This window comes from Pan troglodytes, chromosome 19 (genome assembly GCF_028858775.2).
Source record: "Pan troglodytes isolate AG18354 chromosome 19, NHGRI_mPanTro3-v2.0_pri, whole genome shotgun sequence".
In the NCBI taxonomy this organism is placed as follows: Eukaryota; Metazoa; Chordata; class Mammalia; order Primates; family Hominidae; genus Pan; species Pan troglodytes.
Window position 1 is genome coordinate 79194393 of NC_072417.2, and position 26872 is coordinate 79221264.

A 26872-nucleotide genomic window follows, 5' to 3' on the forward strand; every position below is an offset into this window, starting at 1 on the left:
GTCAAGTGTGCCTAGCAACAACTCATGATAAGATGATAATGGATATACCCTGAAGCTACGTGATCAGAAGGTCAAAACTCCACATCATCCATCACTGTTGTACTAATGACATTCCTAAGTGCACATCTATAGCCATGTGACCCCATATGATCCCGTAGGACCAGCTTAGAGTGGAGGAAAAAGCCTGAGCTTGGTTCATGGATATGAAGGTCTGTACGTGTGTGTAGGTAAACAAAAGGATGATAGCTACAATACAGCTTATTCAAAGAGCATCTTGAAAAACAGTGGTGAGAAAAAATCCTCCCCGTGGGAAGAATTTTGGATGGTCATCTTCCTTGTGGGGAAAAAGAAGTGGCTTATGATTAGAATATATATGAACCCATAGGTAGTGGCTTGACAGAGTCTGAGAGGTGAGAAGAAAGATGGGTAGATCAGGTACCAAGAGGACTAGGAGTAGAGGCATGTGAATGAATAAATGGGGTGGGCACAAAGTGTGAAGATCTTTGATGCACATGTTAACTCCCACTAGCAAGGTACTACATAACCAGATAGAGAAAAAGACTCAGCCAGTTGACAGCATCTGGCCTCTAACACTGGCCACCCCAGTGCTGGCATAATGGCAACATGACTGAAATGGCTAGGGTAACAAGGATGGAGATAATTCATAAGCCCAACAGCATGGTCTCCTACTTATATAGATTGATCTGGATGCTGCCTTGGTTGAATGTCCAACCTGGCAAGCAACAGAGACCAGAGGCCAATGTTGAGCCTCCAAGATGACACCATCTCGCAAGCAGATCCACTGGCACATAAGGTATCAAGTTGACTGCATTGGACCTACTTCTACTGAAGGAGTACAGATCCATTATGCTTGGAATCAATACTTATTTGGATATGCATTTGTTTTTCCTGCATCACTATCTGAGGACTTATGGAGTTCGAATCCACTGATACAGGATCCCACATAACATTGTACCAGACCAGGTAACCCATTTTATAGTAAAGGAGGTATGACAATAGGCCCCTGACCACAGGACCAACTGATCACATTACCTACCCAACCATCCAGAAGCTGCCAGCTGATAGAACCTTGAAATGGCCTGTTGAAAACATAATCAAAGCACCAGCTTTGAGATATGATCCTCTATGATGAAGTATATACTTTAAATCAAACATCTTCATTGTCTCCCCAATAGGAACAATACATGGGTCTGGGAATCAAGGATTTGAAGCAGCAGTGGCCAAGTTATTATCTCTCCCCTTGACTCACTTGGGGACACTTATGCTTTTGTTCCACATCTGAAATCTATAAATGGTTTAAAAGGCCTTGTTTCCAAAAGCGAAACACTTCCACTAGGGGCACAGCAAGTCCTATTGAACTATAAACTACAGATGGTGCCTGGCAACTTTGGGCTCCTTTTGCCAAGGAACCAGCAAGCAAAAATCTCACCATCTTAGAAAGGGTCATTGACTCTGATCATCAGGAGCAAATAGGGCTGCTGCCTCCTCAGTACTCCTTGATACAATTTTGATTATAAAAATCATAGAAACATCAGAAAGGCATAGAGGCCTTTCAGACCCCTCAAGGATGAAGGTCTTTGTCACACACCAGAAGAGCCACTGAAACCAACAGAAGAGCCAGCCAAGGGTGAGGAGAATACGAAATGGATGGTGGTGGAGGAAGAAGATGAGTATCCGTTGCAGTTCGAAGGCCAACTGCAGCATCAGGTGTTGTAGTTTATCTCACTAACCTTACTCTACTGAGTTTCACCCAAGAAAAGAGGTCTATCAGAATCCTGGAGGAGCTATTCTCAGAAAGCATACAAAGCAGTGGATCAAGCAAAAAAAAAAAAGAGTGTATTGTCATGGGTACTGTACTGTGCCATCCAATTTTCCTTTAAGGACTGAAGGGCAGTGAATTGAGGGAAGTCACAGGTAAACAGTAAAAAATTGAGGCTCTCTTCCAATAGCCCAAAGGGAATTGAATCATGCCAACAACCACTGAGTGAGCTTAGAAGTGAATCCTCCTCCACTTGACCCTTCAGATAAGACTGCAGCCCTGGCCAACCCCTGACATTCTGTAGAAAATCAATTGACTATAAATGTGTGAGTTTATTTTTGAACTGCCTATTCTCTTACGTTGGTCTATGTGTCTGTATTTGTACCAGCTGATTTGATTACTATAGCTTTGTAGTGTATTTTGAAGTTAGATAATGTGATGACTGTAGCTTTGTTCTTTTCATTCAAGATTGCTTTGGCTATTCAGGGGCCTTTGTAGTTTCATACAAATTGTTTTTTCTATTTCTGTGAAAAATGTCATTGGAATTTTGATAGGGATTGCACTGAATCTGTAGATCACTTTGGGTAACATGGACATTTTAACAATATTAATTCTTCCAATCTATGAACATTAATATTATTCCATTTATTTGTGTCTTTTTAAATTCCTTTTATCAATATTTTATATTTTTCAGCATACAAGTCTTTCGCCTCCTTGGCTTAATTTCTTCCTAAGTATATATATATATTTTTGTAGCTATGTGAATGGGAGTTTTCTTAATTTGTTTTTCAGATGGTTTGCTATTAGTGTATAGAAATGCTACTGATTTTTGTATGTTAATTTCATATTCTGGAACTTTACTGAATTTGTTTATTAGTTCCAACATATATTTTAAATTTAAAAACAATAAAATGAATTATGAAGCATTTGCAACAAAAGGTGGGATAATACAAAAATATTCTCTCCCCTTTTTCAGAGCCAATGCAGTGACCATGTGTGGGCAGGAGAAGACATTCTAAATGCTTACTGCCCTCTTTCCATGTCTAGAGCTGATAGGTAGGATAAGAGAGGTCTATTTTTAAATTGACATGCAACAAGTAAAGAAAACAATGGTTCTAAAGCTTTGTGCTTTGAGAGGAGGAAACCAGAGCAGATGGTTTTTTGTTTGGCAAAAATCCCTAAATAGGGCTTTTGGTTTAGAAAGGGGAAATACCACAACCTCTCAAACTCCACCTTCAACACACACACACACACAACACACACACACACACACACACACACACACACATACACAGAGTCTGAAGGAAAGAATTGAGGAAGAAAAAGTAAAATTTTGCTGTTGTTGTTGTTTGTTTGTTTGTTTGTTTGTTTGTTTTGAGACAGAGTTTCGCTCTTGTCGCCCAGGCTAAAGTGCAATGGCGCCATCTTGACTCACTGCAACCTCCACCTGCCAGGTTCAAGCGATTCTCCTGCCTCAGCCACCCAAGTAGCTGGGGCTATAGGCACCTGCCACCATGCCCAGCTAATTTTTTGTATTTTTCTAGAGACGGGGTTTCACCATGTTGGCCAGGCTGGTCTCGACCTCCTGACCTCAGATGATCCACTTGCCTTGGCCTCCTAAAGTGCTGGGATTACAGGTGTGAGCCACCACACCTGGCCATAAAATTGTTTTTTAAGGTTAAGTAAAGGGAATTTGGAGCTTTTGAATGAAAGCCTAGAAGGGAGGGGAGCCACTCTGGTTTCTGTAAAAGGAGGAGGAGCAGAGAAGCATCTTGGAGAAAAGATCTGGTCCACATCACATGGAATTGGGTTAAGTTCTGAGAAAGAGGCATGGGTGGGGAAATCCTATGGAGAATGCAGATTGTGGAGAAGTGATGGGTAGTACTTAGTGCAGATGGCAAAGGAAATAACTCCAGGACTTTTGTAAAAACAGGGACTAAAGAGTTGGAGCAGTAGCTGGAAGAAAGATGTGAAGTAACAGGGCTTCTTTTTTTAATGGGTGATATTACTGTATATCTGTATGCTGATTGAAGTGTTCCAATAGAAAGGAAAAAATAAACATGGATAAGCATTAATTAGAGGAGTAAAATCCTTAAGTAGGAGAGAGAAAATGGGACCTAGCACATAAAGAGAGGGTTTGTCCTTAGATGTTCATCCATTGTAACCTGACAGAAGGCAGATTCTGTGGTTGCCGATACTGGTAGAATGATGGATTTGGGAGTGGAAAGATTTTTAAAAAATGATCTTTCGATCTTTTCTATTTTCTCAGTGAAATAAGGAGCCAAGTTATCAGCTAAGGGTGAGGAGAAGGAAGGTGGCTTGAGAAAGGTTGAGAAGTGAAATAGCCACTTTAGAGAGTAAGGGAGTGAACAAACTAGAGAAATATAATAGGATTGTCGGGCAGAGCTGGAGGCCCATGTAAAGTTTGTGTTTATGAATTTAAAATGGGACCTATTGGCATGGTTGTGAGTTTCTCTTTTTTTTCCAGCCACGTTCAGTTCCTTAGGTGCAGGCATAAGGAAGGCAGATGGTGCCAGGGATGAGTTTGGCCAGCAAACACTACCAAAGGAGAGAAGAGCAAGGGAGTTGAATATATGCAAAGGAACGACGTCAATGATGGGTCATGGAATTGTAGTGGATACAGAAAAAATTTTTTGGCACTATGTAAACCCAGCATCAAGGATGCAAATTCAGTCCTATTGACCTGGAAGTCCATGCTTACTTCTGTATGGCAATGCTTCTCAAACTTGAGGATGCACAAGAACTATCTGGAAACTTTGTCATAAATGCAGAACTCTGGGCCATTCTTAACAATTCTGGGGCACAACACTTGTTCTTTGAAATAAGCAGATAGGTAATAGTAACGGAAGGAGGGGGTCTGTGGCCCATTCTATGAAAAATATTGTATTGCAGGTGTTTTACGTGAAAGTGCTTGAAAGTAGGATTTGTTTGTATGTTTGCTTATTTATTTATTTGTTTGTTTATTTATTGAGATGCAGTCTCACTCTATCGCCCAGGCTGGAATGCAGTGGCACCATCTCAGCTCACTGCAACCTCCACCTCCCAGATTCAAGCAATTTTCTTGCCTCAGTCTCCCGAGTAGCTGGGATTACAGGCCCACATCACCACGCCCAGCTAATTTTTGTATTTTTAGTACAGACAGGGTTTCACCATTTTGCCCAGGCTGCTCTCGAACTCCTGACCTCAGGTGATCCACCTGCCTCTGCCTCCCAAAGTGCTGGGATTACAGGTGTGAGCCACTGCGCCCAGCCGAGATCAGGGTTACGCACAGGAAAAGTGGGACACCCAGACAACTGTTTATACTGTCAACTTCACAGCCATAGAATGATGACGTTCCAAATATTTGCATTTCTTAACCAAATGACATAACTAAAAGTAAGCTACCATGAAGCTAACACTGCAATGGGTGCGGCAATAAATTCAGTAGCTTTATTTTTAAATTTCAGTTAGGTTCCTTGGATGAACAAGAAACAAGTGTGACATTTTATGTGGAATCTGAAAACCACCTTAGCATGGCTTTACATCGGATGCATCAGTTTTCCAAAAAGCCAGAGAACTGTGTTCTGTTGGGGGAGAAAAAGATAAACATTCTAAGAGAAACAATCATTTCTTAAATGTGGTAAATAGCTAAGCCAAACCAAATACATTTTACAAGTATATAGAATACATGTGATTATGTGAATGAAACCATTTAGTGTGAGGTTTAAGTGATGGGAGAAAACATTAGGGAAATGATAAGACCCTCATTTTCTTTTTCTTTTTTTAAGACAGAGTCTCGCCCTGTCACCCAGGTTGGAGTGCAGTGGCACAATCTCAGCTCACTGCAACCTCTGCCTCCCAGGTTCAAGTGATTCTCCTGTCTCAGCCTCCCAAGTAGCTGGGACTACAGGCACGTGCCACCATGCCTGGCTAATCTTTGTATTTTTAGTAGAGGCTGGGTTTCACCATGTTGGCCAGGCTGGCCTCCTGACCTCAAGTGATCCGCCCTCCTTGGCCTCCCAAAGTGCTGGGATTACAGGTGTGAGCCACTGCGCCTGGCCAAGATCCTCATTTTCAAGAGATAAAATTAAAGGTTCTATATACAGTGAAGGCTGTTCTATAACAATCAAGATTAAAGGGGAAAAAACAGTATCGGCCCTTTATAGTACTGCATCTGTCCAAAGACCATAAGGGAGAAGATCCTGAAGAAATATATCAACAAAGCTAAGACTTTTTTCAATTATTCTTTTCTCACATTTTTTCTACTGATTTTTATTTAAGCTTATTGTATTTTGTCATGTTTTGTATTTAACATCTCACCAGGGCTCTGCTGTCTTTTGAACAATGGCAATTTATTCAGTGCATTTGTAACTATTTACAATTAAAATTATATTCCTCCATGTCATGCATATTTCTAATAATCAAACCAACCCCATGAGGTGGGTATTTTTAATCAGTTATCATTCCCTTCTCTCCTACTAGCTGGACACTTCTCAGACTCCTCTCTTCTTAGCTTTGTCTGCTCCCTACTGTCCTCTCCCAGCTGCTAAAACAAGATTGTCAATGTTTTTGAAAGATTTCTAAACCTAGAGCCAAGGACAGCTTCAGCCTCTGGCTGGTTCTTACTTCCTGGCATCAGAGACATTTCAACCCTAAATCTGAAAGCTTAAAAGGTTAGCAGCTCTAAATGCTGGCCATTACACACTTCTTTATCTCTCACAAACCTGGTATCATTCTCCTTAAAATATTTTGCTCTAATGGATACTTTGCTCTAATGGATACTTTTCAAACTCTAGGAATTGCTGGAGAAAGGGGAAATGTTAGATCTTTAGACCAATTATCATTGCCATGAGTTGTTTTGTAACTTGGGGTGAGTTCTCTATAATGTGGGACAAAGATGAGGTAGATATTTTATTATTCAATATTTGGTTCATTATTATTCAAGCTCAACTTGGAATTATACAAGATGGCATCATTCACCTCAGCATTCATTGAATAAAACCACAACCCTGAGTTTTACAGAAAAGACTTAGAAAAGAGGCTGGGCACGTAGCTCATGCCTGTAATCCTGGCACTTTGGGAGACTGAGACAGGTGGATTGCTTGAGTCCAAGGGTTCAAAACCAGCCTTGGCAACATGGCATAATCTCTTCTCTAATAAAAATATAAAAAATAGCTGGACATGGTGGTGCGTGCATGAAATCTCAGCTACTCAGAAGGCTGAGGTGAAAGGGTCACTTGAGCCCAGAAAGTAGAGGCTGCAATGAGATGTGATCGCACCACTGCACTTCAGCCTGGATGACAGTGAGACCTTGTCTCAAAAAAAAAAAAAAAGAATTGGAAAGGAAAATGCAAGTGGGACACCATCTGCAGCTCACTGCTTCATATCATTGTTTCTCCCTCTCACCCCTCTTTTTAAAAACCCAGTGGCCAAATTCATCTGTGTTTTGTTTGTTTTTGTTTTGAGACGGAGTTTCGCTCTGTTGCCCAGGCTGGAGTGCAATGGCGCGATCTCGGCTCACTGCAACCTCCACCTCCCAGGTTCAAGTGATTCTCCTGCCTCAGCCTCCCAAGTAGCTGGGATTACAGGCACCCGGCACCACAGCAATTAATTTTTGTATTTTTAGTAGAGACAGACTTTCACCTTTTTGGCCAGGCTGCTCTCAAACTCCTGACCTCAGGTGATCCACCCACCTCAGCCTCCCAAAGTGCTGGGATTACAGGCGTGACCCACCGCACCTGGCCTCATCTGGTTTTTGACAATCATTATATAACAAAGGCTCTGATTATGATGACGGGCAAGTGGGAGTCCTAGCTAAATGTTCCAATGCAGACTTACCTTTGAAGCATTTGGGGACTTCGATAGTGCCATCTATACACTGAGCATCCTCTGTATAGCTACACTTCTTTTCCTTATTTTTGCAGAAGAAAGAAACTTTATCACCATGTAGCATTCCATTCTTAAATTTTTCCTGAATCTTTACTCTCTCTCCTTGGTACACCACAGTGGCTTTTTTCACAGGTACTTTACAAGATGCTGAAAGAGAGAATACTTGTAATCAGGACTTAAGAGTTCAGGAAGTCTTTCTGAAAGAGAGTATAGCATTTGAAACAGTAGATGAGTACACCTACACAAATTGGTCAAGGCAAGAAAAATCCAAGAATATATATAGAAAGTAATGGTAATATGATTGCTAATTGCAGTTCTCTGTCAATAGAACCATTATTCATAGCTTCCAAGATGGCCTTCTCTTCCCCTACAGTAGCCACAGAAGGTCAGAACAGAAGCATCAGAGCCTCCATTTCAGTGAAAAAAAAAAAACAAACAAACAACTAACAGATATTGACATTTCATGTAAGCCTACGCTGCCCTCTCAGATTGCATTCATTAAGCAGGTGCATCTATCCACCAGCCATTGTGAGTGTTGGCTGATAACAGCTCATAAATACTCTGAAAAATTGCCTTCAGCCATAGGGAAGCCACCTCTCCCAGGAGTTTATGCAAACCACCCCCAGGGTCAGGGAAGGGAGCAGCTCAAAGCCAAAGACTGACTGATGAGGGAATATAAAAAGCAGGTCCCCTTGGCTCTTAGTGGGATTAACTCAAGGGTGGAATTCACACTCCAGAGCTCCCAGTGGGATCAAACTGAACCTCATTTTAGCAGAGACCACAATTCTCCCTGGCTCCGCAGCATTAGCATCACCAGGGAACCTGGCATAAATGCAAATTGTCAGGCCCCATCCCAGATCTACCAAATCAGAAACTCTAAGAGTGGAGCTCAAAAATCCTGTGTTAAAACAAGCCTTCCAGGTGTTGCTGATCCACAGCGAAGTTTGAGAACCGGTGCCTTACCCTCGCAAATCTGCCTCACTCTTTCTTCTCCTGAGACATTCACTAAATCAACTGTACTTGAATACCCGTCTCAGGCTCTGCTTCTAGGGAACTGTAACCTAAGATGCTAGTTATTTGTCATCTTGCCTGCTGCCCCAGAGTTCCTCTTTCTGCTTAAACTGTCCAGCCCATAGTGACCTGAGCAGAGTTCTAATGCTAGGCTGTAGTTCTTTACTTATGCATGACACTGATGGGATCAAGGGTAGACACCTAACTCAAAAGGAACCAGTGTCTCCAGGAAAGATGCCAGTTGGTGATGAATCCTGTAACTGAGAGGGTCTGGTGTATATCAAGCCATGTTCAAGATGAATAAGCAGAGAGACGGAAATGGGAGAGACCATTGAGATACGGAAAAAGTAGGAATAGTTCCTGCCTTTCAGTTCCAATCTTCAGGAGTATCAGTTGTATTTCATGTCTTCATCTTCAATGCCCACATGATCGACTTGCCTGTTGCCTCCTTATAATATCCCCAATTTCCTTGAACTCACTCGAATGTGTGGTTGGTTTTTGCAATGAGAAGAGCCTTGGCTAGAAAGAGCACAAAAAGGGGCGGGCATGGTGGCTCACATCTGTAATCACTCGAACCTGGGAGGTGAAGGTTGCAGGGAACTGAGATTCCACCATTACACTCCAGCTAGGCAACAGAGTGAGACTCCATCTCAAAAAAAAAAAAAAGACTCCATGTGTCTACAATAATACTAAAAAATGATGGATGGAAGAAAAGCTCTTCTCTACAGAGGCCAAGGCGGGCGGATCACCTGAGGTCAGGAGTTCGAAATTAGCCTGGCCAACGTGGCAAAGCCCCATCTCTATTAAAAACACAAAAATTAGCCGGGTGTGGTGGTGGGGTGCCTGTAATTCCAGCTACTCGGGAGGCTGAGGTAGGAGAATTGCTTGAAGCCGGGAGGCAGAGGTGGCAGTGAGCCGAGATCACGCCATTGCACTCCAGCCTGGGCGACAGAGCAAGACTCCATCTCAAAAAAAAAAAGAGTGCTCAGAGGCAAAGACTTAAAAGCAAATAAAGAAAGCCCACATGATCTCCCACCATATCACCAATGCTTACAAAGGATCTGTTTATTTCATACTGTTTAAGGTCAAGGATACTTCCCAAGCATGAGGCTTCCCCATGCACCTGTGAGTCCTGAAGTCACATGCCAGCAGTTTCCTAGCAAGTCTGAGCAACAAGTGGAAAAGTGTTGGAACAAGAAAATAGCAAGTAAAGGTGATCCACTGTATCAATTCAGAGATCTTACAGGACCTCACCTATATTTCCATACCTTTACAACTTGGCATGGCAGACCAGTTTCCCAGTTTGGTACATTCTATTTCTTCCGGGCCATCCAGAGAATATCCATCATGGCAGCCAAATGTGGCTTTATCCTTGTAATAAAGTGTTGGTTTTGCAGGATAGTTCACAAATCCATTGTCTGGTCTTGATGGGAATGGGCATTTTACTTCTAAAACATTTATTCAATAAGACATATTAGTAATAAATAGTGCTATCCAATAGTCATGAAATAGTTACATCCTTGTCTCTGTCACACCACTGAATCACTGTGTGTTCCTGTAACTGGAATGCAATTTATAGTTACCTTGTGCTTAATTCTGTCCCCACTCCTCTTATATCTGTGGTACCCTGGATATTAAAAAAGAAACAACCACACTTTGAAAGTAAATTAATGAGACTTCACTAAGTTCTCTGGGTTTTCACATATAATCATAAGGTATTATTTATTGCAAACTTCATCTCTACACAGTCTAAGATGGTGGGTTTGAAAGAAGAAAAGCAAAGTCTATTTCTAACAAACCATAAAATTAAAATGCAAAGACTGAACCCCCCCCCATTCACACTTAGTACACCATTATTTGGCTTTAAAATAGTAAATCTTACTGTTATTCAATTCAGACTATGGAAGAAGCCAGCAGGAAATACATCAGAGAAAAATGGTGCTGCTTCCTGGCCTCCTTAAGATCCTCAACAGTAGAGGCCCAAACCCACGTCCTTATGAGCTGCAGTGCGAGAAAGCAAGGCTGGAGCCAGAGCACAATATTCTCAGAGGTAGTTTAAGGAGGTAATTAAGGGTACAAACTCCAGAGTCAGACTGCTTGGCTCAATTTTGGTTCTACCACACATTAAATAAAACAGAATTCATGTGGCCAGGCACAGTGGCTCACTTCGGTCATCCCGGCACTTTGGGAGGCTAAGGTGGATGCTGAGGAGGTCAGAAGTTCAAGACCAGCCTGGCCAACATGACAAAACCCCATCTCTACTAACAAAAATTAGCCGGGTGTGGTGGCGTGCACCTGTAATCCCAGCTACTCAGGAGGCTAAGGCAGGAGAATCACTCAAACCCAGGAGGTGAAGGTTGCAGTGAGCTGAGATTGCACCATTATGCTCCAGCCTGGGCAACACAGTGAGACTCCAACTCAAAAAAAAAAAAAAGAATCCATGAGTCTATAATAATACTAAAAAATGGTGGATGGAAGGAAAGCTCTTCTCTATAGAGGGAAGCCAGTGAATAAATGTAGAAGGAAAAGATAGAATTAGAAAGTCACCATTTTTCAGCCTCCAATGTCATAATTGACAGATTCAAGGATCATCATTGGATTCTACCATGACTGCCCAACAGTGGATATTCACATGGTTTCAAAGTATCACCCACAGGTTGCTTACTATTCCAAAGAAAAAGCAGTGCCTTTACCAAAAGGTGATCTAGCACCCCTCAACTGACTAAGGATCAAACTAAGCATGGCCAGTGATGGAACAGCTGACACTATGTGCTTCCTGATATGACAGAATGTTTTTTTTTTTTTTTGACACAGAGTCTCACTCTGTTGCCCAGGCTGGAGTGCAGTGGTGCAATCTTGGCTCACTGCAACTTCCGCCTCCTGGTTCAAGCGATTCTCCTGCCTCAACCTCCTGAGCAGCTGAGACTACAGGTGCACGCCACCACACCCAGCTAATTTTTGTATTTTTAGTAGAGACGGGGTTTCACCATATTGGCCAGGCTGGTCTTGAACTCCTGACCCCATGATCCACCTGCCTCGGCCTCCCAAAGTGCAGAATGTATTCTTAACAGTAATATTTAACATGAATCTAATCATGAGTAAATAACCAATCAAGTTCAGATTATGGAACATTCTACAAGACAACTAGCCTGTACTCTTCAAAAATGTCAATGAAAGACAACAAAAGAGGCAAGGACTTATTCTTAATTATAGGAGACTAGGCTCACACCTGTAATCCCAGCAGTTTGGGAGGCTGAGGCAGGCGGATCATTTTAGTTCGGGAGTTTGAGACCAGCCTGGCCAACACAGTGAAATCCCATCTCTACTAAAATTATAAAAATTAGCTGGGCATGGTGGCAGGTGCCTATATTCCCAGCTACCTGGGAGGCTGAGGCAGGAGAATTGCTCAAACCCGGGAGGTAGATGTTGCAGTGAGCCAAAATTGCACCACTGCACTCCAACCTGGGTGACAGAGTGAGACACCATTTCAAAATAATAATTATTATTATTATTATAGGAGACTAGAGAGACATGACAACTAAATTAAAGGTGTGATTCTTGATTAGATCCTGCATAAAACAAAACTCATGTATAAGAGATACTTCTGGGTCAATTGGGAAAATTTGCATCTGAGATAAATGTTGCATGATATCGTTGTTGTTATGTTATTAGAATGGTTTGGATTATTATTGTTAATAATCCAAAACATATGAAGTGATGATATAAAATGTCCTTGTTCTTAGTATATTCATGCTGAAGTCTTTATGGGCAAGTATCGTAATATATACAACTTATTTTCAGATGACGCAGGAAATAAAAGGGATCTTTCTATGGAGAAACAGAGAGAAAAATGTTACAACATATTAACAGTTGATACGTCTAGGTGAAATTGAAAAAAAAAAGGAACCTACTTTTTAGGACTTGGGAGAATGAAGTCAGATGACACATATGTAGCAGGAGACCAGTGCCTGGCCCATAGTTGAGTCCCCAGAAAGGTACAAGTTACTACTGTTATTGGTAGCTCCTCCATGCTGAAAATCACTTATGTTTTGAATCGTTCACTGGATATCTGTAATATCTACCACTGGAAAAGTTAATAGTCACGAGAATAACTCTTGGCCAGGAGCAGTGGCTTACACCTGTAACCCCAGCACTTTGAGAGACTGAGGCAGGCAGATTACTTGAGGTCAGGCATTTCAGACCAGCCGGATGATCATGGTGAAACTCCATCTCTACTAAAAATACAAAAATTAGCCAGGTATGGTGACGGGCACCTGCAATCCCGGCTACTTGGGAGGCCAAGACATGAGAATTGCTTGAACCCAGGTGGCAGTAAGCCAAAATCACCCCACTGCACTCCAGCCTGAGTGACAGAGTGAGACTATCTCAAAAAAAAGAAAAAAACAAACTATTTGTGCACATGATAAACTTTATAATTTGTCTGTTTGTTATGCAGCTGACAAACTTGAAGATAGTAATGACAGGTCAAGTTAGAGAAGAAATAATTTTCATAATTTCTTAAAAATCAAATATTTCTGTGATTCTTAAACTTGGGTAAAGATTTTTAAAATGTGTAACAATCAGACAGCAACCCAGTCTTAACCTTCATCTCCTAGGACTCTCCAATTTAACCCAAGAACTTCACCCAGAAGAGAACTTCACCCAGAAGAGAACTTCACCAGCCTCGCTGAAATGTCCAGCTGTCCATGGATACATCCTGCCTTTCATGTCTCCCCCGTGTGTGGTATGCCTTCTCCTCATTCTCTACTGCTCCTCCAAGACCCATTTCAAAGGTCACCACCTATGGGAAGCTGTCCCAGGCAGCTCCAGACAGTTAATTGCATTATTTATAATTCCCTTGGGTCAGAAGCCAGGTCTCATTCATCGGGAATCCACAGTGCCCAGCACACTGCCTGGCACATGGTAGATGCTCAATAAACAGCTGTTGAATGAGTTCATTGGAAACACTCCATGATAGTCAGAATTTTCAATACCTTTCACAAATGGGATCTTGCCCTACCATACGTATTTTGTCTGATCATTGCACTTACCCCTGCATTCTGGTAATTTAGTCCAATTTCCATGTGTCGTGCAGGTAATTGTATCATTTCCAAACATCGCATGTTGTGGCAAACATTCAAAAACTGCTGTGTCCCGATAGAGGGAATTGTTTCCAGCTGATGGCTTATAAACATGAAGTGTTGCAAATGTAGGTATGGATGGTGGAGGGCAGGTGATGGCTGGGAAAAGAAAGAACTATCATTTCTATGAAAATAGTTAAGGCTTTTAAATATACTCTTTCCAGAAAGAAAAAAAACCCTAAGGATAAACTTGAGAAAATGCAAACTGATCAAATTAGCAGGGTAAAAATTGTCAATTGTGGATGCCTAATAGGAAAATATGACCGGCCGGGCACGGTGGCTCACGCCTGTAATCCCAACACTTTGGGAGGCTGAGGTGGGCAGATCACTAGAAGTCAGGAATTTCAGACCAGCCTGGTCAACATGGTGAAACCCCGTCTCTACCAAAAATACAAAAATGACCCAGGCATGGAGGTGTGTGTCTGTGGTCCCAGCTACTCCAGAGGCTGAGGCAGGAGAATCGCTTGAACCTGGGAGGCGGAGGTTGCAGTGAGCCAAAATCGCACCACTGCACTCCAGCCTGGGCAACAGAGTGAGTCTGTCTCAGAAAAGAGAAAGAAAGAAGGAAGGAAAGAAAGAAAGAAAGAAAGAAAGACAGAAAGAAAGAGAGAGAGAGAGAGAAAGGAAGGAAGGAAGTCAGAAGGGAGGGAGGGAAGGAAGGAAGGAAAGAAAGAAAGGAAAGAAAGAAAGAGGAGGGGAGGGAGGGAGGAAGGAAGGAAGGAAGGAAAGGAAGGAAGGGAGGAAGGAAGGAAGCCCTCAAGTCAGATGTCCAAACCAGTCAAAACACCAAAAAAATGAAGGAAATTTAAGTCTTGCCACTGCCTTTTGCAACAACACAATGGTTAGGTTTTATAAAATCTTTTATTCATATACTACCTTGGAAGATGCTTCTGGAAGGCAGAATTTGTCCCTCAGTGCTGAGGGACCATCCTGAAATAATGGCTGGTGACAGCAACTTGGTACATAGTAGTTTGGGAATGAGTTCCATTACCAGTTCAGTCTGTTTCTGCTGAATACCTCCCTGCTTTTGGATTCTTGGTATGGATGGAGCTTACCCAAGTAGCTTCAGGAACCCAGAGAGATAGTAGTGGCTTGTCACCCTGACCTGAGTACTATGGAGCTTCAACAAGTTATACTAGCATAAAAGAAGATAGTGCTGACCAAAATGTGATTTACCTTGAATTCCCTAGATCCCTGCTGCTCAAAATGTGGTCCAGGGGCTAGCAGCACGGGCATAGCCTGGGAAAATAGCTTGTTGGAAATGCAGAAGCTCAGACCCCACTGCAGGTGCCTGAATCAGAATCTACATTTTAACAAGGTGCCCAGGAGACTCATATGTGCATTCAAGTATGAGAAATACTCATTTAAATTAGATTAAAGCTCAAGCAGTCTTTCTATTTATAACCCTTTTGGAAAGTGAGTTTATGGCTAGGCACCGTGGTTCACGCCTGTAATCCCAGAGCCCTGAGAGGCTGAGGCAGGTAAGGTTGCTTGAAACCAAGAGTTCAAGACCAGTCTGGGCAACAGAGCAAGACCCTGTCTCCACCAAAATTTTTAAAAACTAGCCAGATCTGGCGGCGCTCATCTATAGTCTCAGCTGCTCAGGAGACTGAGAGGATCACTTGGCCCCAGGAGTTCGAAGTTACAGTGAGCTGTGATCACGCCACTGCACTCCGGCCTGGGCAACAGAGCAAGACCCTACCTCTAAATAAAGAAGCAAATTTACATAATCGGTATAAATCTGTTTTAAGTGAAAACTGTAGGAACCATCGTGATTCCTACTGCTGAGTGAAAATTTTACTTAATTTGTCCTTTAAAAACTTTTGTTTTTGCTTGTTCAGGTTTTCTTAAACAATTATTTATTTGAAATTGCTTTACTTTCCACTTGCTTTTTTTTTTTTTTTTTTTTTGAGATGGAGTTTCACTCTTGTTGCCCAGGCTGGAGTGCAATGGTGTGATCTCGGCTCACTGCAACCTCCGCCTCCCGGGTTCAAGTGATTCTCTTGCCTCAGCCTCCCAGTTGGCTGGGATTAGAGGCATGCGCCACCATGCCCAGCTGATTTTATATTTTTAGTAGAGACGGAGTTTCTCCATGTTGGTCAGGCTGGTCTCGAACTCCTGACCTCAGGTGATCCACCCTCCTCGGACTCCCAAAGTGCTGGCATTACAGGCGTGAACCACTGCACCTGCCCTCCTCTTGCTTTTGCTAAAGACAGACCACCTCACTGACATGTTGAAGAACTATAATTAGTATTGAAATGCCTGGGCCTCCTGGTCAAAGATGTATAAATCACAAGTTGGGGAACATAAGAACGTCCTTCCCTACATAAGCAAAGCCCAGAGATGACTCTGACAGCTTGGCTGAGGATCCTCTGAAAAGACAACAGTGCTTTTTGGAGGAATGCCAATCAGCTCCTAGGATGCAAGCCCCTTTGATGGGCTCTTGGCTTACTGTGAGGGTGACTTTCCTCCTCATCTGTTCCGTAAGTCACTAGGCTTACTCTCTGAAGGCAAAGCTGCCTCCTTTGGCCTTGCAGCCTCAGTGCTAACAAGAGGATCCAGCATACAGTAGATCCTCAATTCATGTTTATTGAATAAGTTAATACATGAATGAATGAATTCCAGAGTGGGAGGAAGATGTTTGTTTGATCTCACTGTTTGCAGAAGTTCCTCTAGTTAAGTGGTGACAGTCCCTGATAGACCAGTGCCACACATATCCAAGCCTCTTCCAAAGCACTATGAGAGCATTGGAGTCAACACACCCAGCAATGACTGGCTTAGATAGAGTAATGACCACGAGGTGGAGAATACAGAATGTGTCCGTGAGTAAAATGCTTCCCTTCTGTCATTCCAAAGTGGTTGTTTCATCTTCTAGAGCAAGATACCAGGATGAATATCCCCCGCAAGGGTGACCATTCATCTCATTGAGCTATGACTGAAGAGATTCCAGATGTGAGACTTTGAGTGCTAAAACCAGAAAGGTTCTGGGCAAACCAGCTGATCACTTTGCCCACAGACTTACGAGCACAGACAGGAAGCTCCGGGCTCCATTTTCCTTCCTCAGTGCACTTGGCAGAATCAGCGCCATTCAGATAAAACCTGCAAAAGGAAAATTCATTCTATCAAGGAGTAAAATAATCCATCACTGACATCTCAAATATCTTCTCCATTGAGCATTGCTTCATGTTAATGCTATTGACTTCTTTTCCATCGTATAATGCTGTCTTCCTGACAAACTTAGTACTCATCTATGGCTGGCTCATGGAGCCTCCCAACCAATGATGCAGGTGAATCACTGCAGGGTTCCACAGCTGGTGAGTGGAGAATCCAAACCCCTAAATCCCTCATCTTTAAAGAGTTGGCCAAGATGACTGTTTCTAATATAAAGCAAAGAACCATCTCTTTTTCAGGATGACAAAAGTGAACCAAACTGAGTAATCTTCACTATTCATTTTCTTACAGCCTACTGACACCAATGAATAAAAGCAATACAGTCTATTTCCAATGAAAATATAACATTCTGACTGGGTACTTTGGCTTATGCCTGTAATCCCAGCACTTTGGGAGGCGGAGATGGGCGGATCACTTGAGCCCAAGAGTTTGAGCCTGGGCAATGTGGCAAAGGCCCAATTTCTACAAAAAGTCACCAGGCCGTGGTGGTGTGTGCCTATAGTCCAAGCTACTCGAGAGGTAGAGGTGGAAGGAAGGATTCAAAAGGATTTAACCCGGGAGGTCGAGGCTGCAGTGAACCATGATTGTGCCACTGCACTCTGGACTGAGCAACAGAGGAAGATCCTGTAAAAAAAAAAAAAAAAGAAAAAGAAAAGAAAGAAAGGAAGGAAAAAGTAAGGAAGGAGAGAGACAGACAAAGAAAGAAAGAAAAGAAAAGAAAGACGGAAGGAAGGGAGGGAGGGAAAGAGAAAGAAAGAAAGAAGAAAGGAAGGGAAGGTAAGGGAAGGGAAAGGAAAGGAAAGGAAAGGAAAGGATAGGAAAGGAAAGGAGCAGGATGCCATGGTGGCTCACACCTGTAATCCCAGCACTTTGGGAGGCCAAGGAGGGTGGATCACAAGGTCAGGAGTTCAAGACCAGCCTGGCCAAGATGGTGAAACCCCATCTCTACTAAAAATACAAAAATTATCTGGGTGTGGTGGTAGGTGCCTGTAATCCCAGCTACTTGGGAAGCTGAGGCAGGAGAATTGCTTGAACCCAGGAGGTGGAGGTAGCAGTGAGCCAAGATCGCGCCACTGCACTCTAGCCTGGGCGACAGAGCAAAAAGAAAGGGGGAAAAAAAAAAAGAAAGAAAAATGTAACATTATGTCTTCGAAGCCAATTTTCTTAAGGTCATTTGTTACCAGACCCATTGGTAGATTGGTGTTTCAGATGAAAGGTGTGTATTTCTCTCTCACATGTAGTATTCCTTAACCTCCAATCCCAATAGAAACTTACCCTAGTGGATAGCCAATGTGCTCTCAATAATGTCACAGGGGTGCCTTTGCTCCTTATGAGTCTGTGCCCACCGTAAGTAACTGCCTCCCTTTGCTCCCAGATGAGCCTGTGCCCACCATAAGTGATTGCTTCCTGGGGATGTGGAACTGCATTGCATTCTCCACTGTCACACTCCCAACCTTCTCCGTAGAATTCTCTTCTAGAGACTACCAGGTTGGTCAATCAAATTAGCCTAATAACTAAAGCCCAAGTCTTATTCCTAAAGTATTTTAACCCTATCCAAGATTTGGCCCAGAGATCATATGGAATTATCATCCAGGTTCAATCATTTTAATGTACCTCCTCTGATAGATAATTAATCAGGAGCAGAAAAATTAGATACAGTGGTGACTACGTATTGCATTAGTTGTTATATTCTCCAATCTTACCCCACCCTCAATGCTACAAGACCATCCTGGCTAACACAGTGAAACCCCGTCTCTACTAAAAACACAAAAAATTAGCCGGGCGTGGTGGCGGGCGCCAGTAGTCCCAGCTACTCAGGAGGCTGAGGCAGGAGAATGGTGTGAACCCAGGAGGTGGAGCTTGCAGTGAGCCGAGATTGCACCACTGCACTCCAGCCTGGGTGACAGAGCGAGACTCCGTCTCAAAAAAAAAAAAAAAAGCAGGACTAAAATCGATTTGCATTTGAAAGTCCAACCTAAAGGCTGAAAACAAAATATAGACCAGTCTTGATGTTTAGCTTAAGGATACAAAAATGTGCTCAGTCTGTTAACTGCTTAGTTCCATGAAAGTTCTTACCCAGTGTTACAAGAAAAACTGATCGTGTTGGGATATTCAAAAGTCGTATAGCGTACTGCTCCATTTTCTAAGATTCCAGCAAAAGGACATACTCTGGCTGTGATACAAAGATAAAAAATGTTACTTTTCTTTGGGTTAAAAAAAAACATAAACAGGTAAATTTCTATTTATAGAATTTTTCATTAAATAAAACATATAAATTCATTTTCATCCTTTGGTTCAATAACTTTACTGGTAACTATTCTAAGAAAGCAATTCAAAATAAGACAAGTGATATATGTACAAAAGTGTTCATTATACTGTTTCTCCTAATAACAAAATTTGGACAGGCGGGGAGCAGTGGCTCACGCCTGTAATCCCAGCACTTTGGGAGGCAGAGGAGGGTGGATCACTTGAGGTCAGGAATTTGAGACCAGCCTGAACATGGTGAAACCCCATCTCTACTAAAAATACAAAAATTAGCTGGGCATGATGGCGGGTGCCTGTAGTCCCAGCTACTCTGGATGCTGAGGCAGGAGAATAGCTTGAACCCAGGAGGCAGAGGGTGCCAAGATGGCACCACTGCACTGGGCAATAGAGTGAGACTCCATCTCCAAAAAAAAAAAAAAATTGGGTAGTCTAAGGGTTCATCAGGGGACTGTTTTAATTAATCATGGTAAATCAAAAGTTGAACTATTATGTAGCCAATAAAATATGAATTGTGAAATTTGTGGAGATACAATTTTTATGATATGCTGATGAAAACAGAAAAATACAAAATTGTACCTGCTCTCTGCAATAATGCAAAAAGATATGCATGGAAAATAAAAAAATGAAATTTTTAGTGTTCCAGAGTTATAGCTGATTTTTATTTTATTTATTTATTTATTTATTTTTTGAGACAGAGTCTCACTCTGTTGCCCAGGCTGGAGTGCAGTGGCACAATCTCGGCTCACTACAACCTCTGCCTCCCAGGTGATTCTCCTGCCTCAGACTCCTGAGTAGCTGGGACTACAGGCGCATGCCACCATGCCCGGCTAATTTTTTTTATTTTTAGTAGAGACGAGGTTTCACCATGATGGCCAGGCTGGTCTTGAACTCCTGACCTCAGGTGATCCACCCATCTCAGGTTCCCAAAGCGCTGGGATTACAGGCGTGAGCCACCGCACCTGGCCCTGATTTAAAGAAAAATTTTCCCTAATGATGTTACATTGGCTTTTTACTAAAAATTATGTTTAGGCTCTTTAAGCAAAAAAGCATAGTAAAATCAACTTGCATGAACATGCATAACTTTGACAAAGGTCCTGTTCATATAACCAAAATCACCAGATCCATACATCTATTTTTACTGCTTAACTTCTACATATAATTTAATGTACCATAAATTCAATCTGGTTGATTGCATGATACTTGACTGTAAAGAATAATGCTAGCATGATATCACAGAACCATGTTCTAAGAAATAAATAAAAGCAACCATTTACAGTAAAGCCATAGTGAGATTGATATATTTTACATTATATTATTATTTTAATTTGACCTCTTTTCTTGTATTTCATTATAATATAATATATACATAATGTAGATGAAATTTGTATTCATTTCAGTAACTATTAAGTCCGCTTTCATTTTCAGGTGAAGTCCAAAGATATGATGATTCCCCAAATTTTGTTTTTCCAAATGTCTCTTTGGCATCAGTTGACATTTCAAAGCCTCTCCACCGTTCTTTTAACTTCTGTAGTGTTTCTTTCTCCTTTTGCCACACCAGATCTCATTTTTAAACCTACCCTAGTTTCAGGCTATGATCTTCTATCAATAGCACCTATTACCCTTACTCTCTTTGCACAGAGAGAACTCCCCAAGACCTTCTCATTTCTCTCCAACCTGCCTTTCTGCAGCATCTACTGGCCCTCTGCACTCTGAGCATGACGAGGTAGCTTATTCCTCCAAAATACCCAGAATCCAAATGAGGGAAGAGAATGTGAGAGAAGGTACTGACTTACGTGTACATTTCAGGGTGTTGATGGGCCACAGTCCTGTGAGAGGGCAGATAAACTTTCTCATCCCTCCTCGGGACACATAGCCCGGCTTGCAGGAATACGTAATCTCTTCTCCTGGCTCATAGAATGTTTTTAACGGGACCACTGTGGAAAATGGTAAATCATCTGGCTTGGGACAGGCTGAAAGAGGGCACAAAGCAGATGGTTAACAAATCTCTATTTGCATTTTAAAGTTCAGCTAAGCCCACAAATGAAAAATGTGTGTACTGTTACCAATTATAAGCATACCAAGTTGCATGCCAAATACCTCATATACACTATCTCATCTAATCCCCTCAACAACCATTTGAAGGAGGTATTATCATTATCCCCATTTTACAGGTCAGTATGCTGAGGCTTAAATTGGCTACATATCTTACAGAGGAGCTTTACACATGGCAATATTAAAGAATCAGTATCAATCCAGTCTCTCCAGCATCCACTCTAAAGAGAATTTAGTTATCAGCTGGGCGCAGTTGCTCACACCTGTAATCCCAGCACTTTGGGAGGCTGAGGCGGGTGGATCACGAGGTCAGGAGATAGAGACCAACCTGGCTAACACGGTGAAACCCCGCCTCTATTAAAAATACAAAAAATTAGCCGGGTGTGGTGGCGGGCGCCTGTGGTCCCAGCTACTCGGGAAGCTGAAGCAGGAGAATGGCGTGAACCCAGGAGGCGGAGCTTGCAGTGAGCCGAGATCGCACCACTGCACTTCAGCCTGGCGACAGAGCGAGACTGTCTCAAAAAAAAAAAAAAAAAAAAAAAAGAATTTAGTTATTGTTGTTATTATTATTATTATTATTGTTGACTGAGTTTCGCTCTTGTTGCCCAGACTGGAGTGCAATGGTGGGACCTCGGCTCACTGCAACTTCTGCCTCCCAGGTTCAAGCGATTCTCCTGCCTCAGCCTCCCGAGTAGCTGGGATTACAGGCGCCTGCCATCACGCCCGGCTAATTTTTGTGTTTTTAGTAAAGACAGGGTTTCACTATGTTGCCCAGGCTGGGCTCGAATTCCTGACCTCAACTGATTCGCCCACCTCGGCCATGATGCCCAGCTAATTTTTGTATTTTTCGTAAAGACGGGGTTTCACCATGTTGGCCAGACTGGTCTTGAACTCCTGACCTCAGGTGATCCACCTGCCTTGGCCTCCCAAAGTGCTGAGATTACAGATGTGAGCAAGCACGCCCGGCCTACTTATCATTATTGATCCCTGACATATACGAAGGGGTTGGATATATTAATTATTTTTTCAAAAGCAAAAAGTACTTACTCCGTCCTGCAATAGCAACATGGCAGAGAAAACTCGAGAACAAGATGAGCACTGGAGAAATCATTGTGGATGAGTCACACTGGCACTACCAAAGTGGTTTTCGTCTGCTAAAAAGACAGAGCCAAATATGAAAGCGCTTAAACATTAACCATTTTCTGGTGTACTTTTATCTTTGTAAATAGAAGATAAAGTATCATGATTTGAATGGAACTCTGAGACCCACATTATTTAATCATTTACTTTCCACTTATGTGGCTCTGTTATGAAATCTTTGGGAAATGGTTTCTGTCTTCATAACGTTTTTGTTAATGGCACAAAACAGTTCATTATTGCTTTTGACAGAAACTTGTTGTTTCCCGGGTTGCCTGGACTTCTCATTCTCCATCTTTTGTGTATGTTGTAGATGGAACACCAAAAGATCGAAGCTCCTGTTTCACTCACAGCCTTGGCATATAAACTTTGGACAAACACCTACTCTCTGTTCTCAGTCTCCACCTCTCTAAAATGATGTTCCAGTTTTCAGATGTATAATTACAAAGAACGTCTTCCAGGAGGCACTTACAACTTTAATTCCCTACAAACTGAGCTCAACATCCTCTCTTGCAAGCTCCTATAGCTCCAGTTAGGACCTTAGAGCTATCCTTGAATTCTCTATCTTCTCTTATGTCAGATCAATACAAAGTCCTCCTCATCCATTCTTAATATGTCTTGGATCTGTCTAGACAGGTTTCTAGATCTGTTTCAGGAATTTGAAAGTTGATTTGAAATTAACAACTTGGGACTCGAAGAAGAAAAAAAAAACTTGAGTAGGATAAGATAATGGGCCAGTGCTGATGTTGTTGCTTGAGAGGGTTCGGAAGGGGGGTTGTCTTTGATTCCCTAGTTCTCTTCTACATCATTTGCTCTAAAAAAAAAATGGATATATAAATGGACAATAGCCAGGCCATATGTGAAAACAGAACTCTGACCCACACATCTGTAGCAACAGGTCTAGAAAGCCAAACCTACAACCTCTATAGCAGTTGGCCCAACTTAAGGCCAACCAGAGAAATCCAAACATATTTCTCTAACCAATCACATGGACACCTCACTTCTAATTAGTTTCCTTCCATCCTCCCCATACCAACAATCCATTGGAGCACACCTGAAGCCTTTCCTTTTTTCTATTATAAAGCTTTCCCACTCCTCTGTCTGACTTTGACTTTGAGTCTCTGCCAAACACAACTGTTAATGGCTGCCTCCCTTGCTATAGCAAGCTCTGAATAAATAATCTCCGCTTGCTCTCATTTGGGTGATCTTGGTTTATATCCAGAGGTCTAAAGTTCCCTGAGACACATCAGCTTGAGAAATCTCCATCTGTCAGGCAGATGATTCTTAAATTACGATCCTAATGAACATTGTGTTCCATGATAAGAAGAGTGTGCTGCCACTAATGTGAAATAACAGTGGTCCTTCCCTATTTGTCCTTCTAAGGGGAAGGAGATTCTTGTTCTCTGGATAATTCCCAGGTTCCGCTTTATTGTGGAGAATCTCCTTGATGAATGAAGAAGAAAGAAAACTATGAAGTCAGGAGGAGCCAAGTCGTTCTGTATAGTAAGATCTGAAGCAGAAGGGGAAAAGGAGAGAGAAACCAAAGAGATCGGGCATCAGTTAAAGAAAATTTGAGAAAAGGTTAAAATTGAGACGAGAATATTTTCAGCAACAGCTACAAACTGAGTGCCTGATATTGAGAGAGGACAAGGAGAAGGGTTTTTAATGATGTTTCCTGGTGGATGGGCTCCCTTGCATTAGGAAACTTGGGGTAGGGGTGTCGAAATAGTTTATATTCTATTTTAGGTGGTTGTTACTTGGCTACATGCAATTTTCAAAACCCATCAAGCCAAATATTTAAGATCTGTGTGTTTACTTGATTATACTTCAATTGGAAAACTACGCACTCCTTTCCTCCTTCTTCCCTCCCTCCCTTCTTCCTTCCCTCCCTCCTTTCTCCTTCCTTCCCTCCCTTCTCCCCTCCCTTTTTCCCTCCCTTCCTCCCTCCCTCCTTTCTTCCCTTCCTTCCTTCCTCCCTCCCTTCCTCCCTTTCTCCTTTCCTCCCTTCCTCTCTTCCTCCCTTCCTCCTTCTTTTCATCCTAACTCAGTCTAAAAGTCACAAGGAAGGCCTCAAGGGGAAAGTCATGCTTATCTGTGTAAGGATGGCAGCGTGATGGTGTCACAAGCTTAGCTACATATAGGAGATTGAGCAAACAAGCAAATATATTGAGGATAATGGGGGTCAGGTTTCTCACTAACAAGAGAAGTAACAATGCGGAAAGAAGGAAAGTTAGCATGAACCTTGAGGTGTTGGATTGAAAATGGAGACAGTACAAATTGTGCGTATATGTAAACAGATACAGAAATCAATATAGATATAATGGTATGTACATGTGTGTGAATGTATGCCTGAATATACATACAATTCTTAGTTCTGTCCACTAGGATAATAGCAGTAGTACATCCAGTAGCAATGAGCATACACAGTGCCTAAATATTGGATGTTAAATGCAATTCTTGGCCAGGCGTGGTGGCTAATGCCTGTAATCCCAGCACTTCAGGAAGAAAGAAAGATCGCTTGAGGTCAGGAGTTCAAGACCAGCCTAGCCAACATGGTGAAACCCTGTCTTTACAAAAACTACAAAACCTAGCCAGGCATGATGGCAGGTGCCTGTAATCCCAGCTACTTGGGAGGCTGAGGCAAGATAATCATTTGAACCCAGAAGGCAGGGGTTGCAGTGAGCCAGTGAGATTGCAACACTGCACTCCAGCCTGGGCAACAGAGCGAGACACTATCTAAATAAATAAATAAATTCAATCCACCATCGAAAGGCACCAAAGCTCCTTAGAAAATTGGCTGATTCTTGAACTGGGTCAGGGAAAAGTACAAGATGAGCCTGGAACACCATCTTGAACAACTTAGGTAATGCTCAGAGAATGATAGGGACATGTCCAAAGGACAGAGAAGCCATTTGAAAGTGGCTTTCTTGACTGGGTGCGGTGGCTCACGCCTGTAATCCCAGCAGTTCAGGAGGCCAAGGTGGGTGGATCACTTGAGGTCAGGAGTTTGAGACCAGCCTGGCCAACATGGTGAAATCCCGTCTCTACTAAAAATACAAAAATTAGCGGGGCATGGTGGCATGTACCTGTTATGCCAGCTAGGAGGCTGAGGCAGGGGAATCACTTGAACCCGGGAGGCAGAAGTTGCAGTGAGCCAAGATCGTGACACTGCACTCCAGCCTGGGTGACAGAGTGAGATTCTGTCTCAAAAAAAAAAAAAAAAAAGCTGGTGGGGGTGCTTTCTCTGGTCAATCTGTGACAGTTTGTCCAAATAAGTAATAATAGTAATGGATTATAATCCACTGAATAAAATAGGAATCAGTGAGTCCACAGTGATAGTAATAAACACATTAACAATTATGTGAAGAGATAAGAAAGTTATTCCTTAGAGTATAATGCCAAGCAATTAATATAGAGGAATACTGGACTTACAGAATTGTAATTTGGAAATAATTATGAAACGATTTAATTCTGGCAAAGAAATATCAACTGATGCTAGAATCAGGGGATACAAGTAGGATGAGAAATGTTCATACAGCCTTAAACATGTCTCCACATAAAATAACTATTTATTACAAAGGAGACAGAGAAACTTAGAGGGGAAGAACCTGGCAGACACCATCTTAATTAAGTAATCAAAATTAATGTCACCACTAATGGGATAAATTGGCATGTATGTCCTCCACCAAGAGGATGCAATGAGAAGGACACAGCGTCACTTCTGTGATATTCCTGCCAAAAGCTTAGTAACCTGGACTGTGTCATGAGAAGGCACTGTACACACACAAATTGAAGGACATTATGCAAAATGACTGCCTTGTCATCTTCAAAAGGGCAAAAGCCATGAAAGGCAAAGAAAGACTTAGGGAACCCAGGTGGACATGAGAACTGGGTGCACAGTGTGGGCCCGAAGGGGCATTTGGTGACACTTGAATGGAAGGGCCTAGGGTCTCTGGGTAAAGAGAACAAGGAAGTTTTTGTTCTATTCTTACAACTTTTCTGTATGTTTGTAATTTGAAATCATTTTAAAAATAACGGAAAAGAAAAAGAAGAAAGAGAGAGAAAGAAAGAAGGAAGGAAGGAGAGAGAGAGCACAAGAAAGAAAAAGAAAGAAGGAAGGAAGGGGAAGGAAGGAAGGAAGGAAGGAAAGAAGGAAGGAAGGAAGGACCCTTTTTGTGGTTTCCTTGAAAGTCCTTTTACTGAGATGTGATTTTTAAACTGGATCATACGAGGCCTCAAATTTTATTTGCATCACCCCCTAAAAAGGAATACAAGCTTGGCCCCCACCCCACTGCCATCATTGACACTCAGCTCCTATTTGCCAGCTACTGAGCTTTGAAAAATTATGCAAAATAACAGTGACAGGAAAATGGAGAAACCACTAAATCAAACTTAGTTTGACGGCTTTTGTGGGCTGTTACATGTA

The 26872-nt window shown here is 42.2% G+C and overlaps 1 protein-coding gene across 4 annotated transcripts in view; it reads right to left on the bottom strand.

Annotated features, from left to right (window-relative positions):
* Nucleotides 1–5208: 5208 nt before the first annotated feature.
* Nucleotides 5209–26872, bottom strand: part of APOH (apolipoprotein H) — a 90717-nt gene continuing 69053 nt past the window's right edge. For 3 of the 4 annotated variants that reach the window (XM_063798093.1, XM_063798092.1, XM_063798094.1), the window contains 8 exons: nucleotides 22357–22463; nucleotides 21051–21227; nucleotides 19069–19165; nucleotides 16844–16920; nucleotides 13732–13920; nucleotides 9949–10128; nucleotides 7619–7816; nucleotides 5209–5364 (listed from right to left, as the gene is read on the bottom strand). In XM_063798093.1, coding sequence (XP_063654163.1) covers nucleotides 5309–5364; nucleotides 7619–7816; nucleotides 9949–10128; nucleotides 13732–13920; nucleotides 16844–16920; nucleotides 19069–19165; nucleotides 21051–21227; nucleotides 22357–22420 — 1038 coding nt within the window. In that variant the 5' untranslated portion in view covers nucleotides 22421–22463 and the 3' untranslated portion in view covers nucleotides 5209–5308. Of the gene's footprint in view, nucleotides 5365–7618; nucleotides 7817–9948; nucleotides 10129–13731; nucleotides 13921–16843; nucleotides 16921–19068; nucleotides 19166–21050; nucleotides 21228–22356; nucleotides 22464–26872 lie in introns of those variants that run through there. The other variant, NM_001009118.3, reaches the window with a different exon arrangement.